Source organism: Cylas formicarius, unplaced genomic scaffold (genome assembly GCF_029955315.1).
Source record: "Cylas formicarius isolate icCylForm1 unplaced genomic scaffold, icCylForm1.1 PGA_scaffold_7__23_contigs__length_41026272, whole genome shotgun sequence".
Classification (NCBI taxonomy): Eukaryota; Metazoa; Arthropoda; class Insecta; order Coleoptera; family Brentidae; genus Cylas; species Cylas formicarius.
In genome coordinates, this window is record NW_026844352.1 from 4,739,908 (window position 1) to 4,756,897 (window position 16,990).

At 34.3% G+C, this 16,990-nt stretch overlaps 4 protein-coding genes across 10 annotated transcripts in view; 2 read left to right on the top strand and 2 right to left on the bottom strand.

Moving 5' to 3' along the window:
- Window positions 1–59: 59 nt before the first annotated feature.
- LOC132705365 (beta-alanine-activating enzyme) lies at window positions 60–4,923 on the bottom strand. 3 transcript variants are annotated; one of them, XM_060675916.1, is made up of 8 exons: window positions 4,584–4,923; window positions 4,227–4,528; window positions 3,957–4,169; window positions 3,607–3,899; window positions 2,706–3,504; window positions 2,348–2,657; window positions 1,733–1,946; window positions 60–516 (listed from the first exon to the last, which is right to left on the bottom strand). In XM_060675916.1, exons 2-8 carry the CDS (start codon window positions 4,307–4,309, stop codon window positions 122–124), a joined length of 2,307 nt encoding a protein of 768 aa, XP_060531899.1. In that variant the 5' UTR covers window positions 4,310–4,528; window positions 4,584–4,923; the 3' UTR covers window positions 60–121. The 3 variants fall into 3 exon arrangements, with proteins under 3 accessions (XP_060531899.1, XP_060531898.1, XP_060531900.1); XM_060675915.1 differs by having other exon boundaries at window positions 4,227–4,535; XM_060675917.1 differs by lacking the exon at window positions 4,584–4,923 and having other exon boundaries at window positions 4,241–4,377.
- A 138-nt stretch (window positions 4,924–5,061) lies between these two features.
- On the top strand, window positions 5,062–7,377 carry LOC132704338 (nuclear pore complex protein Nup58). Of its 4 annotated transcripts, XM_060674279.1 has the most exons (6): window positions 5,086–5,197; window positions 5,250–5,464; window positions 5,516–5,737; window positions 5,791–6,354; window positions 6,412–6,882; window positions 7,311–7,377. In XM_060674279.1, the coding sequence occupies exons 1-6, from the start codon at window positions 5,169–5,171 to the stop codon at window positions 7,340–7,342; spliced, it is 1,533 nt and encodes a 510-aa protein (XP_060530262.1). In that variant the 5' UTR covers window positions 5,086–5,168; the 3' UTR covers window positions 7,343–7,377. The 4 variants fall into 4 exon arrangements, with proteins under 4 accessions (XP_060530259.1, XP_060530263.1, XP_060530262.1 ...); XM_060674276.1 differs by having other exon boundaries at window positions 5,062–5,197; window positions 5,250–5,737; XM_060674280.1 differs by having other exon boundaries at window positions 5,063–5,197; window positions 5,240–5,737.
- On the bottom strand, window positions 7,223–10,925 carry LOC132704337 (protein FAM114A2). 2 transcript variants are annotated; one of them, XM_060674274.1, is made up of 4 exons: window positions 10,734–10,925; window positions 8,116–10,214; window positions 7,811–7,934; window positions 7,223–7,359 (listed from the first exon to the last, which is right to left on the bottom strand). In XM_060674274.1, the coding sequence occupies exons 2-4, from the start codon at window positions 9,642–9,644 to the stop codon at window positions 7,285–7,287; spliced, it is 1,728 nt and encodes a 575-aa protein (XP_060530257.1). In that variant the 5' UTR covers window positions 9,645–10,214; window positions 10,734–10,925; the 3' UTR covers window positions 7,223–7,284. The 2 variants fall into 2 exon arrangements, with proteins under 2 accessions (XP_060530257.1, XP_060530258.1); XM_060674275.1 differs by having other exon boundaries at window positions 10,722–10,925.
- Window positions 10,926–10,984: 59 nt separating this feature from the next.
- LOC132704336 (protein kibra) overlaps window positions 10,985–16,990 on the top strand; it is a 100,127-nt gene continuing 94,121 nt past the window's right edge. Inside the window, exon 1 of the mRNA XM_060674272.1 lies at window positions 10,985–11,342. Coding sequence (XP_060530255.1) covers window positions 11,215–11,342 — 128 coding nt within the window. The 5' untranslated portion in view covers window positions 10,985–11,214. The remainder of the gene's footprint in view (window positions 11,343–16,990) is intronic.

Below are 16,990 nucleotides of genomic sequence, written 5' to 3' on the forward strand. Positions count from 1 at the left end.
TTAGAATAAACGTATAAATGGGTGTTTCCAAAAAAAAAACAAATGAAATATAGGAAGAATTTATTTATTAATTTTATTATACATTTTTACTTATATTAACTACTGAACCCGCTTTTTACCTTCAAAGTTTTAAACAATGCAAATAGTTGTCCCTGCAGCCGATAAAAATTTTATCTTTAAATACACAGGGCGAAGAAAAGGTCTCTGACTGAAATCTGAAGATGGTCGAAATATACCCAGACGCGACCTTTACTCTAGATAAGTACCCCGAATTGCAAGTACAAAATACGTAAATTTCAGAATCTAACTCGTATACAAAAGGCGTTGAAGAGATTTCCGATTGAAGGAGAAATTTCTGAGTTACACATCCCGACTCGGCGGACACTTCATACAAATTCATATCGTGAGATCCAAAATAAATTTTATCACCTACACGAACCAAGGAAGAAAAGACATAGGCTCCGATATCATATTTCCATTTCACTTTTCCGGCAAAATCAAGGCAATGCAGTGTCCCTAAATAGAGATAGGCAACATTATTACCATATTCACAGAGCACGGAACAGCTACATACTTTAATGAGTCACTATTACCAACTTCTAACTTTCATATTTAGGCAATATAACCAAGTCCACGATTAAGTAAAAAATTCGAGAAAATATAAAAAGCTGAATTTCCTAGTTTCGCCTCGAAAGCCAAACATGGTCTTGAGATTAGTGCACTTTTTTAAGAAAAATATAATGACAAAGGAAAATAGATTTTTTTCATTTGTTTTCACAAAAGCAAAAGTTGATTTTTTTTAATAATAGGCCTCGTCCGCTCTAAACAGACGAAAGTTTTGAAAGGCAATTATTTTGACAGTCCGATTTGTGCTATAAACCTAGCAGGCTTTGAAAACATGGCCTTATCGACAAATGCCTTTTTTGATAGTTTAACTTCTGCTACAATACATTGGTATATATACATTAGGTATATGACCTTTTAAAAATTTACTTCCAATTCTAAATAAACAATAAATTTAATACTAGTTTAGTGTATGTGAATATCTCTTGAGAGAGATCTAGCCTACTATCAAAAAAATTCAAATTTTGCTTTTATAGCCCTAATAAGAATGTTGATAAATACATCATAAGATCCATCCTTTAAAAGTATTTTATGCTCTATCTAACAATTAAAACATTCAATGTAACACCTATAAGAACGATAAAAAAAATCTATTCATTTTGCGCGCAGACACCCCCATCCCTATATTGGAACACTGTATATCAGTAGTCCTCATCCAAATGTAACCAAAAATGAGTTTGCTCTCTTCAGAATCTCTAAGAAACTTATATTTAGAAAGATTTTTGAATTCACAGTTTGTTACAGCTTCATAATAGAAAAATTTATAAGCAATGCCTTGAAGAGGTGCGCAGTTGACACCATTTATATTCTTAGTTAGTTTCATGATCTTTGATATGGTACATTATTCAATGTTAATGTTAGAGCAACAAAAAAAACGGTATTTAAAAAAATGCAATTACACCTCCTGGCGGCCATTCTTAAAAAACTTAAAAATAATTTCCAGCATTTTCTCTTGAACCCGTCAGTTGTAAGTTTTTTTACCCCAAGCCTTTGCAACAATTACATTTCGACATATGACTACCTCTACGAAGTGTTGTTTCAGACCCTTATAGTATAATAAAAACACTATAAGATGTATGTATCTTCATATGTAAGGCAAGATTCCTACCTGTGACATCGGCCCATATGACTGAATCTGTTAGAAGACAAGGAGAACTAAATATTGGATTTCCAGCTGAATATTCCCAAACCAATTCGCCTCGTTGTTCAGTGACGCAGTAACAATTTCCTTTTAAAGTTCCGGTATATATTTTTCCATCGTGACATAAAGAGTCTGAGCATATGCTACCAAGAACCGGTGTTTTCCACAACGATCTTCCATCCTGCGAAATTAATAGATTTTTTTTTCTTTTCAAATTGAGAAGGAAAGAGAATTTTGTGAAAACGCATTTGTATTTTTTTTCTACAGTTCTTTGCAATTGACATTCCCTGAAAAGGTGAACTACAGCAATTGGCAGCAACTTATAAAAGGTACCTCCTAGGACGATAAACCAATATTATGACGTCACCGATCCTCTTTGAAACAGGCTCTGTAATGATACTGTTGTGTTGGTTTTTAATACAACAGCTTAAAAGATAATAATAATAATAATAATAACAATAATAATGTTTGCTGTCCTTGGTATATACCTACAATAATGTTTGACTCTCGATTTTACAAGCATTTGTTAATTTTCACCATTTTAGAAAATAATACATTTAAAATGTATGAAAAATTAACTACCTTCAGTAAAACGCAATGCAAATACTCGTCATAAGAACCAAAAGTGATGGCAGTAGAATTCATACAGAAACAGGGGGTAGATTTTATCTTATCGCCCGTTTGGTACCTCCAAACTATTCGCTTTTCGTCAAAACTCATGCAATACATAACTCCGTCGAAACATCCGACGCAAATGAAATTGGTTGAAGACGATACACACGGTTTGGCTTCAACAACCTGAGGAAGTTCAAACACCATATATGTTTTGCCATTTTCATCTAGTATCGCAAACTTATGAGCAAAACTCCCAACTGCTACAAATAGATGGTCCCTAAAATGTTACAAAAGGTTGGTATCAATTAAGTATAGAATTACCTACATGACTTCAAAAGCAATGGGTGATGCGTCCACACAAGCCTTCAAATCATATTTCCAGATTATTTCAGTTTTTACATAATTTAACATAGATCTCTCTATGTCGGTCTCTGATAACTTCCTTTTTATACCTATAGGTTGGTTTTTTAGATAATTAAGACAGGTTTCGATGGTACCTTCTAAAAGTAGTTCGACCAACTCTGAAGAATCCTTTGCACCGAACTCTACTTCCATTTCTGATAGAAATTGGGTAATTAGGATAGAGCTGGCACCTAGCTCCCGCAGAGTATGGCCCTTGAGCCTATCTAAAACTTCCAATTCGTAACCCAAATATTTACTAAACATGTGCTCTGGAGCATGAATTTCCTTGACTGAACCCAGATTATGCACAAAGCACTTTTCCAACAGCTTATCATTAACCTTGCCATGTGCACCTAGCGGAAATTTGTATATAATTTCAATGTAATCAGGAAAATCCTTGTCCTCGATTATATTAAGTAGCTTCACTCGCAGCTTGTCAAGCATTTTATGTTTGGCTATGTTACTTTTCAATTCTTTAACCAAAATAAAGGCCAATATTTTTTGACAGGTGTTAGAAAAAACAAGTCTACTTTGTAAACCTGTTTCTTTGAAAATTATTTCTTCGATATGATTTAGATTTACCTTGTGTCCCAGTCTCTTAATGGACCTATTTTTTCTACCTTTATAAAAGATGCCCCGCTCATTGATCTCCCCAAGATCCCCAGTTTTTATAAAATCATAGGGTTGATCGGCATTTATCATGCAAAATCTAGATGTACTCCCTTAAATGAAGAGAAAATATAAGAGGTTTTATGCGTACCTGTTACAGAAATACCCCCAAAAGTGCACACAATTTTAATAAAATAATTTAAAGCTAGACCTACCTACACAAATTTCTCCAAGTCCATAACTTATAGCAAGCCCACTATCATTCCTAACTTCCACAAAAGTTTCTTCTAGAGCAGTTCCAATTGGAACTGAATCATTAACATTTTCATCAACAATTTCATGGATTGTAGCCCAACATGATAGTTCGGTGACACCATATAAATTGAATATTTTAAGATGGGTAGACCTTTTATACCTCAATATGTCCATTGGAAAAGGCTCTCCTCCAAATGCAAGAATTCTAAGTGAAGAATTGTTTAAGATGTTGTAAATCTGATTTTCATTCCATCTAAAATAGTGGTTTTTAAGAATTTATTTTAATGGTACCTTTGGTTTTAAATTGAACCTAAAAAATACTGAAGGAACTATTTGTAGAAATGTGACTTGGTCCTCTATTACTGCCTGACACAATTCATTTGGATTTAAGATTGTAATTTCTGGAACAACTAATAATGTGGAACCAGAAAATCTTGCTAATAGAAATTCAACCATTGATGGATCAAAAGTCAATGGGGTACCCCAAAATATAATATCAGTTGAATCAATTGCAAATCTTGTCCTAAAATGGAATGTGCATTTCAAAAATATTTATCTTTTCACATATATTGCTGTATACCTTAAGCTACTCACATTAGTTTCTATACAATGGTAGGGAACCCTGACAAATTTATTTGTACCAGTAGAACCCGAAGTCATCATCACACAAAATATCTGCTTGAAATTTAAGTTTGACAATACTGATTTTTTACGTTTCCACAAAATAAATTGTATTCCAGCTCCAAGTTTTATTTCATCACATTTGTAAAAAACATCCACACAAGGGGAATCGCCATCAGAAATTATCCAGGTGACGTTAAGATATTCAATAGCTTCAATGAAAGTTCTTTTCGTTAAAAATATAAAACAGCAGTTGATCTTCTGTAAACTAACACACTTTTTATAATAAATTGATTAAAAATATTTCTCATCTCACCTAATAATTAGTGAGGCAGTATATATATTTTTCTCTATTAGTAAGCCAATACAAATATCATTTTCTTCTATGATATTCAAAAATTTTTCTATAGCATCCCCAAAGTTAATAATTTCTTGATAGTTCAAATTTTTCGGCATTGTTTTGGATATTATTGCCATATTGTTTGAATTAACATTATCCATTTTTTTCTCTTGGGAATAATTACAGATTCACGAAGACCAAATTAGTATGAACATCTAAAACATTATTATTATTTATTATTATATTTCCTTGGTTATTCTCGTAGTTTAACAAGATTAAGTTGAAAATATAAATTTACAGAGAATACTATGTTTACAGTTATGATCTATGGTTGGGGCAGTGTCTATTATAAAATTGCCTATTAAAAGCAAAAAAGAAAATTCACTGGTTGGGATTTGGTGGTTGAGCGAGTGTCTCTAGTTGACTTGCCTAATGTCATGCCAATTGTAAAGAAGAAAAAAGTTTCTCTGGTTTAAAAAGTAAGTCCAATTGTCCAATTTGTGTTTACGCTTATTAAAGGTTTTTCTAAAATTTGTGGTGTATTTATTTAAAAGTGTAATTATGTCTACAAATTTTTCTTTTGGTGCAAAGTGAGTACATTTTATTCTTAGATGTATAAGTTTACTGGTTAGATCTTGTTAGGACTTCCGCTCCGGCGTTTCCTACTGGAAGTATTACATATGGAACTCCATCCGCTCAGCCACAATCACAACCAATGACTGGGGGATTTCAGTTCGGAGCTACGCCCATAACATCGTCTTGGGGGTCGACTATATTTGAACCGGCAACTACGGCTAAACCGACTTTGTCTTTTGGTGCTCCCACTTCCACCAGTTCGGCCGGAATTAATTTCGGTGGTTCGACATTAACGAGTTCAGCCAATAGTTCATTAAGTTTCAATCCTCCAGCTTCTACAACTAGCGGATTTGGTTCTTTGGCTGTACCTTCCAGTTCCATTTCTTTTGGACTTGGCGCTACAACAACCACACAAACTTCGTCACTGGGATTAAATTTTGCCGCATCTAGTGCAGCTCCGACAATAGGATTTTCTACTCCTAGTACTAGCGGGGCTGTGTCTTTTGGTTTAAGTACGGCTGCTACTACCACAACATCCACCAGCTTAGGTTTTGGTAAGATTATTTTGCAGTAAAAATGCTTGGTAAAAAAAAATAATAAATTTTAGGTATAGGAGCTGGTATTCCTACAACATCAACTTTTAGTCTTACTCAAGCATCTACAACACCGCCGTCCATTGGTCTCGGAGGTATAGCTACGACTCAAGCCAAAAGTGCTTTAGTTGCAGCCCAAAAAGAGCTTCCACCGAAGGAACAACCACTACCCAATGAAATTTTACAAACTGTGGAAAATTTCAAGGAAGTGGTTAAGCAGCAGAAACAACACAGTTCAGAAATAGCCAGATGTTCGGTTAGAGATTTTAGGAACATCGAGCAAGAGATTGACTTGCTCAATAATTATATCCATGAGGTTGAAAGTCAGTTACAAAAAAACAGACAGTTGACTGAAAAACTGAAATATGATACGGCCAAAAGTGTTCAAGACGTGGAAATGGCTCAGAGAACTCATGACATTCCGCCCGGTTTACAATACGAAAATAATGCGCCCGTAAACTTTTTTCTAAATCTCGCGGATCAGTTTGAGCAAACCATGCAAATGCTGAAAATACAAATTGAAAGTGCGGATAAATATGTAAAGGATAATAAAAAACCTGATCTTTTAACCCCACAAGGTTAGTTTTTGAATGAATTAATAAAGAGTTATAAAAGTTAACTGAATTTTTTTCCAGATCTTGCTCTCGGAATGAGAAGGCTCCATGAAACATTTGTAGCACTGGCCGGAAGGTTGCAGTCGGTACACAGCCAAGTAGAGTCACAAAAAGAAGCCTTCTTAAACATAAGGAAAGCATTAACCAATGATACGAGCAACCCTTTTGACAGTCTCGGTTCTCCACAAAGCATTGCATCAAACTTAAAATCACCATCGCAAAGTGCTCCAAAAGTAGCTACAGGTCCTACTCCTTTTAGTAACTTTGCTATGGGAAATATCAATTTGGGTATCCAACAACCTAGTACCGCCCAACCATCGTATTCTTCTGTGACAATTGGGAACACTTCAAGTTTCGGAGGTACGGGAGCTTTTACATCGACATTCACTGGCAACCAGCCTTCAAAAACTTCTTTGTTTGGTACAACTTTTGGCCAAGTCTTTGGTTCTTCTTCCTTTCAGCTGCAGAAACCCCCGACAGGCAACAAACGCGGTAAGATTGATTGACCAAGTTCGGTTTTTAACTTATTTCCATTGCAAAAAATATAAATAGATAAGATTTTGCAATTAATTGAGGATCAGAATGTAATGATAGGCAACATTAATTATAATAAATGGGAAGTTAATTATTTATTAAAATGTTTGTAAAATGTCGACTCTTCGCCGATGAACAATATTGAGAAAGTTTTTGAAATACTGCCATAATATTGCTTGGCCTAAGTATCAAATTCAGGCAAAGCGCTGTTATTTTTAACATTGGGGTATTATATACATCCTAATGTATCAATACAATAATTTTTGTTAACAAACTGTATATTAATCTTAAAAAATATGCAAAACATTTTTTTATAAATACTTTATACAAACAATAAAGTTATTTTATAAATGTGATTTTTTATGTGGCACCGACTTGCAAGACAGGTATCAGCAATTGGAATGCATCATGTAGGTAAGAGCAACTGTTGGAGGCCTAAAAATGTAAACATCAAGGAAAATACTTTTGAATGTTTTTTTGTTATAATTAAAATATATCAAAGATTTATTTGTATTTGTTTAAACAATAAAGAATTTATTTAATCTAAAGATTAGTGACCAGCTAGTGATGTTAATGGCTTTCCATGGAAGCTTCCATGGGATAAACTTTCTATTTACATCTTTATTCGCAGAAAATTGACATCGGAATTAGTTGGTATTAGCGGAATTGTCAAGGGAATTAGTAGTATTAGGTATTAGTTAGGAAATTAGACCCTGATAGAGGCCTCAGTAAAGGAATTAATGGGTGTCAGTTATTAATAAGGGAATCAATGTATTTTAGATGAATTAGTTTTATGAACTTGAAAATTTAGAGGCAATACTGGGAATTAATGTACGGAACGCGGTTTACACCTCAAAATGGCAACATTCTAATAATTCCATTTTACCTCGTAAAATATATTGGTGATAAGTTCATTCACTTTTTCCTTGTCTGCAATCTGAAGACAGTTTAGTTTATCACAAAATAGCCCTGCTTGTTTTGTAATGACTGACTTCATAACCAAAGTTAACCTGGAAGAGAAAAGGTAATTAACATCTGCCATGCTTTGTTAGGTTAAAAATTTTAGAAATATTTTTAATATATAATATAATCCCACAAACAAATAAATTTAAGTCAACTGCAGATGGTATTTAGTTCTTTCTTTTGTTATTTACTGTGAGCTAGTTTCAAAACTCAAAATTTAAAACTCACTGGACTAAACTGTCGGCTTCATCAGCAGTACTGCGATGTTCTTTAACCAGCAACAGCTCGCCAATTTTGTGAAACTGTTCAACGGCAAGGGCAGTAATTTGGGCCAATGACTCTATAGCCTGCTGATGCAATTCAACTTCGTTAACAAAGGTCAAATTCAAATTAGCCAGCCAAATGACAATTTCTTCACAAGTAGAAACTAACTTATCATAGGACACTGCGACATTTAAATCTTTAACTGCAGATTGAATTTTTCCCTTAACCTCCTCCAAGGCTATCTCTTCTTCTTCATCCTCGGGAAGCTCGCAAAGCTCTTTAACCTGCTCCATGGTTTCTTGCATTTCTTTAAGAGCATTTCCATGGAGGGAATCATTTAAATTTTCTAACTTCATATTACACAACTTGGATAGCATTTCTAGAGCTTCTAAATGGACCAATCCTTGATGATCATCAAATAAAGTTTCATAGTTTTTAAATTTTACGGTTTGCATCTTTTCCACAGAATGGATGTGCTGTTCAGCCTTTTCTTTGGCTTCTCTCAAAACCTGAGACAATACTGGTTTACCGCTATCAAACTTTAAAAATGCTCTTTTCTTTTTAAGACCAGGGTCACCTTCTTGTAAAACTTCCATAGTTTTTTTGCCTATACTTTCTAATGTATCCAAACCTCCAGATATAACCCTTGTACCTGTAGATTCAACGAACTTCGTGATATGAGATACACTGCCTACTATATTTCCAAAACCCAAAATCGGTGGAGTGCTTGGGGAATGATTTTGACCATTGTTGGGGTCTTCTAGAACATCTCGATCTTTATTTAATTTTGCCATTTCTTCTGGATCTGGTACACCCAAATTTGCTTCTAGAACCGTCGAAATTCCATGAGACACATGTGCTGTTAGGCTGGAAACACTATTGGTGGCAGTGTTCAAAATACTAGAAACATCCCAATTCCCCCAGTTGCCCCATCCAGAAACTGAATTTGGTTTATTTTGTTCAGATTTTAAAATTATTTTCGGATCTATTTTTTCAACAAAATCTGACTTTTGGGAGTCCTCTTTGTGACCCTCTACTTCCCAATCAATTTCATTCTCATCCCATAAATCAGTTTCACTAGTCAAGTTTTCATGTTTACCAACATTAGATAAATCCTGAACATTTTTTGAGGTTTCATTTTTTTGTCCCTTACATTTTAGGTCATTTTTATTATCAGATTCTTCTAACTTTCCTTCTGTCTCCCAATTAATTTCATCAACATCCCACAAATTTTCCTCTTTATTTTCTTCTAACTTTGGTTTCAGTAATTCGCCTTTCTTTTCTGAATTTACTAGGCTGCTAATATCACTAACATGTCCTATGTTTTTATTGAAATATTGAGGGGAATCCATAAGGTTCATTTCATTAATACTTCGCTCCAAGTTTTCTTTTTTTAATTTCGAAGAAGACCGATTCACAGAAGCAACACTTTCCTCATCCGAGTACACATCTTCATCTGCGCTTTCGAAATAATCGCTGTCGGATGTTTCCATATTGCATTCAGCAGCTTAAAGTCTTTCGAATTTGCCAAATTTTTGACTAACAATAGCAAAAACTGACAATCTCAAAGTCAAAAATTTTCGAGAATAAAAGGCGAAATAGAGAATAGCATTAGGCAGTGTTGCTGTGACCATTCGCCCAATTTTAGAATCTATGAATTTGGTTAATTTTTGTTGATTTATTACTTCAGATAGTTAACAAATAAAATCAAAATTAAACAAAAATAAAAAATCAAATATCTTGACTGTTAACTTTATCACCATAAAGAATTGAGTTTTGAAACTAGCCACGCTGAGTGCTTATATGTTCGAATCCCGTCGTTGGTGGTTGGTTAAATAGAATAGAAATGCGTCTCCGACATTTTATCTAATAAATACTTCATTTATTATTGATTTGTAAGAGGCGGGTAAGTTCGAATCAAGGACGTCGAAGGGTATTTCCGGCAGTTTAGCCTGGACAGTGACGTCGTCTATCCCCTTCTATCATATAGTGGCCTTACTACGGAAAAAATTGATGAGCTTCAGGTTGCATTGGTATTTTCGTAGAGGTCGATTTGTCAATATCTGGAATTAATCGTAACCATAAGCTAACTGGGTCGTTGTTAGTTAGCGCTGTGTTAATCGTTAACACGTGTAATAGATAAGCAGTTAACTCATAATCGATTAAATCTATCACAACTCCGCATTGACAAGCCAAACAGAAAAGCCTCAAACTCATTGAATCATTCACAAAAATGGTTGCAGTAGTTTGAAAACCACAACTGAATTAGTTATATAAAAATATATATGTTATCATAGGCATTAAATTTAAAATGTGAGCTTTTTAATTGGGATTGGTGTAACTTATTATTATTATTATTATTATTAAGACAATGTAAAATTAAATTATTTTTTTGGTCCCTGATAAAAATAACAGGCCAGTAGAGCCGTAGAAAGAAAAAAAAGTGACAGTAGCACACAGTCCATTAAAATAACCATTTGATGAAGTGAAGTGAAGAATGCGAAATTTTCGTTGATATGAGCTAAGTGCTAAAAAAGGTAAATAAAAACTTTTCTGCTGATTTGCGTTACCCTAATGCTTACAGTATCCAACCCTATTAGCACAAGACTGTTCCGGTTTCATTGTAGCACTCATCTATTATTACTCCATTGTCAGTATCAATATCTGGAGTATTCATAGAACGCGTTCATAGTACATCGGGCCTAACAACGAATGTGATCCTAAGCATTAGCATATTTTTTACCCGTTACTGATAAAACGGAATGCCGATAACAGAAAGAGGGGCAAATAGACAAGCGCGGAGAGCGCTTTACGTTCATTTTACGCAGTGCGCTTGTAGTTTGCACTCGCCGATGTGCATTTACGCTGTGTACTGCATGTTTTATTACGCTAGTCAGCCGCATTCTTTACTAGAGACTACGTCTCTCTCATTGGTAGAAATGAAATGACGTCACGCGTCCGCGACCGTTCTTGATAATGTGTTCAACATCCAACATGGCCGAGTAGTCGCTAGTGGTGTGTGTGCAAGTTGCTGTGGGTTTGAATGGACCATAATAGTGAATAATGCCAAGGAAACGGAATGGGGAGATACCTTTGCCCGAAGGTTGGGATTTTGGCCGGGACTACGACGGCAAAATATACTTCATCGACCACAATTCTAAGAAAACGACATGGATTGACCCCAGAGACAGGTAGGTTTAAAGCCACATTCCTACGGTGTATTTATCGTGACAGTTCGCGCTGAATAGTTTTATTGATCCCCAACACATTCGGTAGACTCCGTTTATCATGTAGGGTGTTTAATCGAGGGGGTAATATACCCCAAACGTATTACACGATCACAGCGGTTTTTCGTTGGTAAATATTTTGCCAAGCAAGTGTTGGAATTTTAATTAATAAACGTGAAAAAAAAACGAGTGTGTTGGTGTATCCGTACGGCACGCAGCTTTCGAAACTATTCAAGTTGGTATGCGGGAAATTTATTATATATTTAAAAAACATCGGGAGTCTGTGCTGCCACCGCGATGAAAATATGCGAATCTGTAAGAATAAATATTAGGTTTGTTGTGTCTAAAAATATTTACAATCTTTCTATGAACCCGATTTGCGTCACGGGCCAACCGAATTTCGGCGAATAAACCTTTAGAATTTTACCACGACATTCCGCGTTGTTTACTGAAACGGTCGGAGGGGTATTTATAATTTTTTTTTCGATACGCTCGCCATGTAACATTCTCACCGAACGTTGGTTCGCGTATGCAATACTAGAGAGGCGTGTTGTCTGTCACATTCCACTGTCTTATCGGGTACATTTAATTATTTTTATCCTATAAGAATTTTTTAAACGGGGGGAGGTAAGGTCGTATGTAGGTACTGTTGGGTAGTGTTAGAGATCTCGCTAGTGGATAAATTGTTTCACAATAGAATTTTGGGGTTGTTACATGGGAGAGAAGCATAGGACGAATAAAAGATACTACCTACGTGGTGTTACGTCGGTAACAACTTTTGCTCTGGTATTTTATCGCACTTATCTAGCTGATAATGGGATTTTTCTCACTATAAACTGCTCAGTCCTTGGTATTTTATTAAAATAGCCGACGCGTGACTCATCTTGGAAATATTCGCTTATCTTTTTCGTACTTCAAGTACGACACCAATTATTGGTATGAGCGATCGAATCAAAATATAATTAGTTCCGGATATGATGACAATTAGGCTTTAGGCTTAAATCGGTTTCATTGGGCATTCGGCTTATTGTTTTAATACATCAGCATAGATGTGTAGAAACTATACGCGATTCCCCGCTCGCAATAAATTTAAAACATAGCGAATGCTGGGCGGGCATTTACATACAATACCAGTACGATCCCGTATAAATAATTATTAATGTTGGTAATTGTCCCATCGAATTATGAAAATTCTATGACCATACAAATTTTGTGGTCGATTTTGCAAGAACAATTTCAAATGGGTCACCAATAAACATTTATAAATATTCCCAAATTCTGAGCACTTACGTTATTTTTCTTACTAGTAATTTAGCGCCATTTACTTTATCGACTTAGTTGCTAACATTGGAAGTCAAATTTTGCTTTTGCATTTTTAGTGTAGACCCGCAAAATGATTTGGAGATATTGGTTCTCCCTGTGCTTCAAATATCCTAGCCAATACCACTAAATACTGTCGTTTTCAAATATAACTGCTACTACAACTTTTAATTTCCACCTGGGCTAAAGTATTTTAAACGCTTGGGTGTGACGTTGGACATAAAACTGTTACCAGAAATTTGACAGATTTTGCAGCGAGCACAGTTAAAAATTGATATGCTTTAATTTTGTACCCTAGAAAATAAAATACGATGGCCCTCAGTCGCTGAGCTAACTGGATTTTCACGTAACTTCAAGGAAATCATCACCTTTATTTCAGCTACTAATCCCAAAAAACAATTTTTTATCAAAGGTTGACGAAATTATTTAATCACTTCTGTAATGATGTTAACGTGTTCCGCCTTAGTCGCTCACAGTTTACCACCTTAATTTAAAGACAAATTTTTCTTGTGGCGAATTTAGTGTATTACGTGATTTTATACAATTTACAGGTGGTAGGATAAAATTATCTTGTAAGTCGTTATTAATCTGTTGGGCAATAGAGATTATTATTATTATTATTTCATTGCAGATTGAAATAAATTATTCGATTATTTCTGAAATAATAGAATCGAATTCTTGAAATTTAGTTATATTTTTGGATTTTAGATTTGACGAATCTAAGAAAAATTGCAGAAGATTGAAAACGATGTCACACTGGTGCGAAACGTGGGATAATTGCAAAAAGCCTTAGCTTAAGATTGCAACTAATTTTGAACAACCGGATCTAAGCAGGTTATCCTAACTTTTTTTTTCTTGAGTTGTATTACTCCAAGGCCATTTTTTCGTCTATTTTTGTCACATTTCCTGTGCTTATGCTTCAATAATAACGCACCAAACCGTCAAAGTTTTCATAGAAAATGCTCCACATTTTTTATTTGAAAAGTTGCTTAGAATTCTTTAAAACCATACCATATTTTTTTCTTAAGATATCTATTTCAAAAAAAAATTTTTTTTTGGATTTCAACGACATTTGTTATGTGAATGTGATGTGATACAAAAATGCGGGTTATCCGAATAATAAATTGAAAATGACAATTTTCATCTCAAAATTGCTCTCAGGTTTCTCCAACACTTCGCGTAATTCTTTGTAAGAAATCTGATGGTTTTCCAACACTTAACTACAGCAAATAATAATCGTAAGCGCCAAAGTTTTTAGTTAACATCTATTTTATATGTTGTGAACTTTTTAACTCAAACAATTTTTTTAAAACACAAAATTTACATATAAAAGTACCAACACACTTGTGTTACTACGAACTGGGTGAAGACTTCTAAAACAAAGCTTGAACGTTGCTGTTGAATCCTGTATTTATAGGGATTTCCCTCAAGGTTGCTGACAATCTTCTAGAAAATTCTTTAAGGTATTAACAAGTGCGCACTTTATACAATGTTGCACATAATAAGCCTTTGTTCTTTTTCATATAATACACGTTGACTTTGTATTTGGCAATTGCTGAATTGTTATTTTGTTCTAGTTGATATTTACATGTCATTAGGTCTCGTCAAATGCTGTAAATGTCTTTTTCTACTTCCCCTGTAAAATACTTAATTACCCACCGACCTAGCGTGCGGGAAGCGTCACTTTACCACGTCAGTTTCGTTTCCTACGAATCCGAGCCACTTCGGACATTTCCGGGATTTTAGCGCACGGGTTTGGGAGCAATCGGATGTTTTCGGGGATATTTCCCACGCTTTGAATTTTGACGTTTGTCAATTCTGACGGTCATGTCAGTGAATGTATTCGTGTTGTTTTGCGAAAATGTACCCAAAAACTAACGGTCGTAGAAACAATATAGTATGCAACACTTTTTAAGTCACTTGTATATATATATATATATATATATATATATATATATATATATATATATATATATATATATATATATATATATATATATATATATATATATATATATATATATATATATATATATATATATATATATATATATTCTCACGTATTGATTCACGGATGGAAAAATGTGATGACACTATATTCCGGGATATCATCCGTTCGCTCGTTGAACTCCGACTGTAATCCTGCATCCGACTGGAATCCTGCAAATCCTGCATCAGACGTTTCGCCAAAATCTCACTTGGCATCTTCAATGCTCGCGCTCCGAATGTTCGAAGTGTATATATATATATATATATATATATATATATATATATATATATATATATATATATATATATATATATATATATATATATATATATATATATATATATATATATATATATATAATGCGCATATATAATGGGAATTAATCAGGATGTCACGTATGACCCAAAATCTTTTTGGAAACATGTAAATAGTTTGCGAACGTCAAGTGCATATCCCGGTAATATATATTTGGGTGACGACGTTGCCGACTTACTTATGAAAAGTGTGAGGGTGTGATTCCTAATTATAGTTTTGACTATAGTTTAGATTACAACTCCATGAGTGTTTCACTTACTGATGTGTTTGAGAGTATTATGAAGTTACAGACTGGATTTCCGCATGGCCCGGACGGGATTCCATTAGTCTTGATTAAGAATTGTGTGTGTACTTTGAGTAGGCCACTACACCATATTTTTAACCATTCCTTGTCGTTAGGTATTTTTGCTGACTTTTGGAAGTTGTGGTCAGTAATAGAAAATAATTTTATACCTACCTGTGTTTAATATTCTTTGGTTTGGTATACTACTTAGTTTAAGTTTATCAGTAATCGTTATTGTTTCGTGTGTACTACACCGCGTGTTGAATCGTGTGCGAATTATGCAAAATATCTGCGAGTCTAGTGTATCCTCCCTCCCAAATGTATAAAACACTATTCTATTGAGACTAAGGAAGTTATAAACAATGTTTATTTGACTCTCAATGAACGTGGTGCCAGCAAGCAAGAAACGGCCACACTGACGAAAATTCCAACATCAACTGTTTGGAAAATTGTGAATAATCCCATTTCAGCGAGGAAAAAAAGAAGCGATGCTGACATTTTCTCGAGTGTATATGAAAGTGATCAAGATATAATACGGCGTAAAATTTACCAGTTATACGAGGAACAAAGGGTGCCTACATTAGATATCTTAATTAGGAGGCTTGAAAAAGATGAAACCGGTGTTAAATGTGGCAGAACTACTTTATGGAAGTGTATTCAACACATGGGTTTTAGATTTAAAAAAATTGACAAAAGGCAAGTTTTAATGGAATCTTTTAGAATTCGTAAATGGCGACTGGAATATCTAGAAAAAATTAGGATTTACAGAGAACAACCAAGGGCAATTACTTACTTGGATGAAACCTGGTTCGACACTTATGATACCCTGGAAAAGGTTTGGGTTGACTCAGCTGATAAGTGTAAAACAAACGCGCCATCAAAAAGAGGTAAAAAAATAACTATTTTGTACGCTGGCTCTAAAGATGGTTGGATTCCAAATAGACTTTCTCTGTCTGCGAAAAATATTAAAGATTCTTTTCTGGATTTCTATGAAGACACCACCGCTGATTTATTTGAAAGTTGGTTTAAAAACAAACTAGTTCCAAACATTCCTCCTAATAGCGTCATTGTAATGGACAATGCAAGTTATCACAGACTAAAACCCCGTCCTCATGTAACAAAAAAGCAACAATCCAAAAGTACATGTATAATAACGACATTTATTTTCACGATGATTGTACCAAAAAGCAATTAATGGAGGTTGTACAAAGCTTGAACCTACAAAAGGAATACGTCTGCGATAATTATGCAAAAAATGTAGGGCATACAGTTTTTAGGCTTCCCCTTACCACTGTATATTTAATCCCATTGAACATGTTTGGCACCAACTGAAATCTGCCATTCGTCGTAACAATGTTTTTCCCCGTATTAACTCCAATGTCCTCAAACTTATAGAAACCGAAGTTTTTAACATCCCTCCACAAAGTTCGGCAAATTCTGTTAAACATATAGAAAAAGCAGAACAATCGTATATCCATATTGCAAATAATATAGAAGAAATAATAATTAGAACTGATATATTATGTAATTTAAGTAGGTAATGAAAATAATTTGTAATTTTATTTTAGATTTAAACATAAATACACACATAAATAAATGAATATTGTTTAGTATCTTTCTTAACAAAACCCCAAATAATTAAATTCTAAGCAAAATACGGCCTGTTCGGCCATATTTCATTCTTACAGCCTGCCCGGGTCTTTC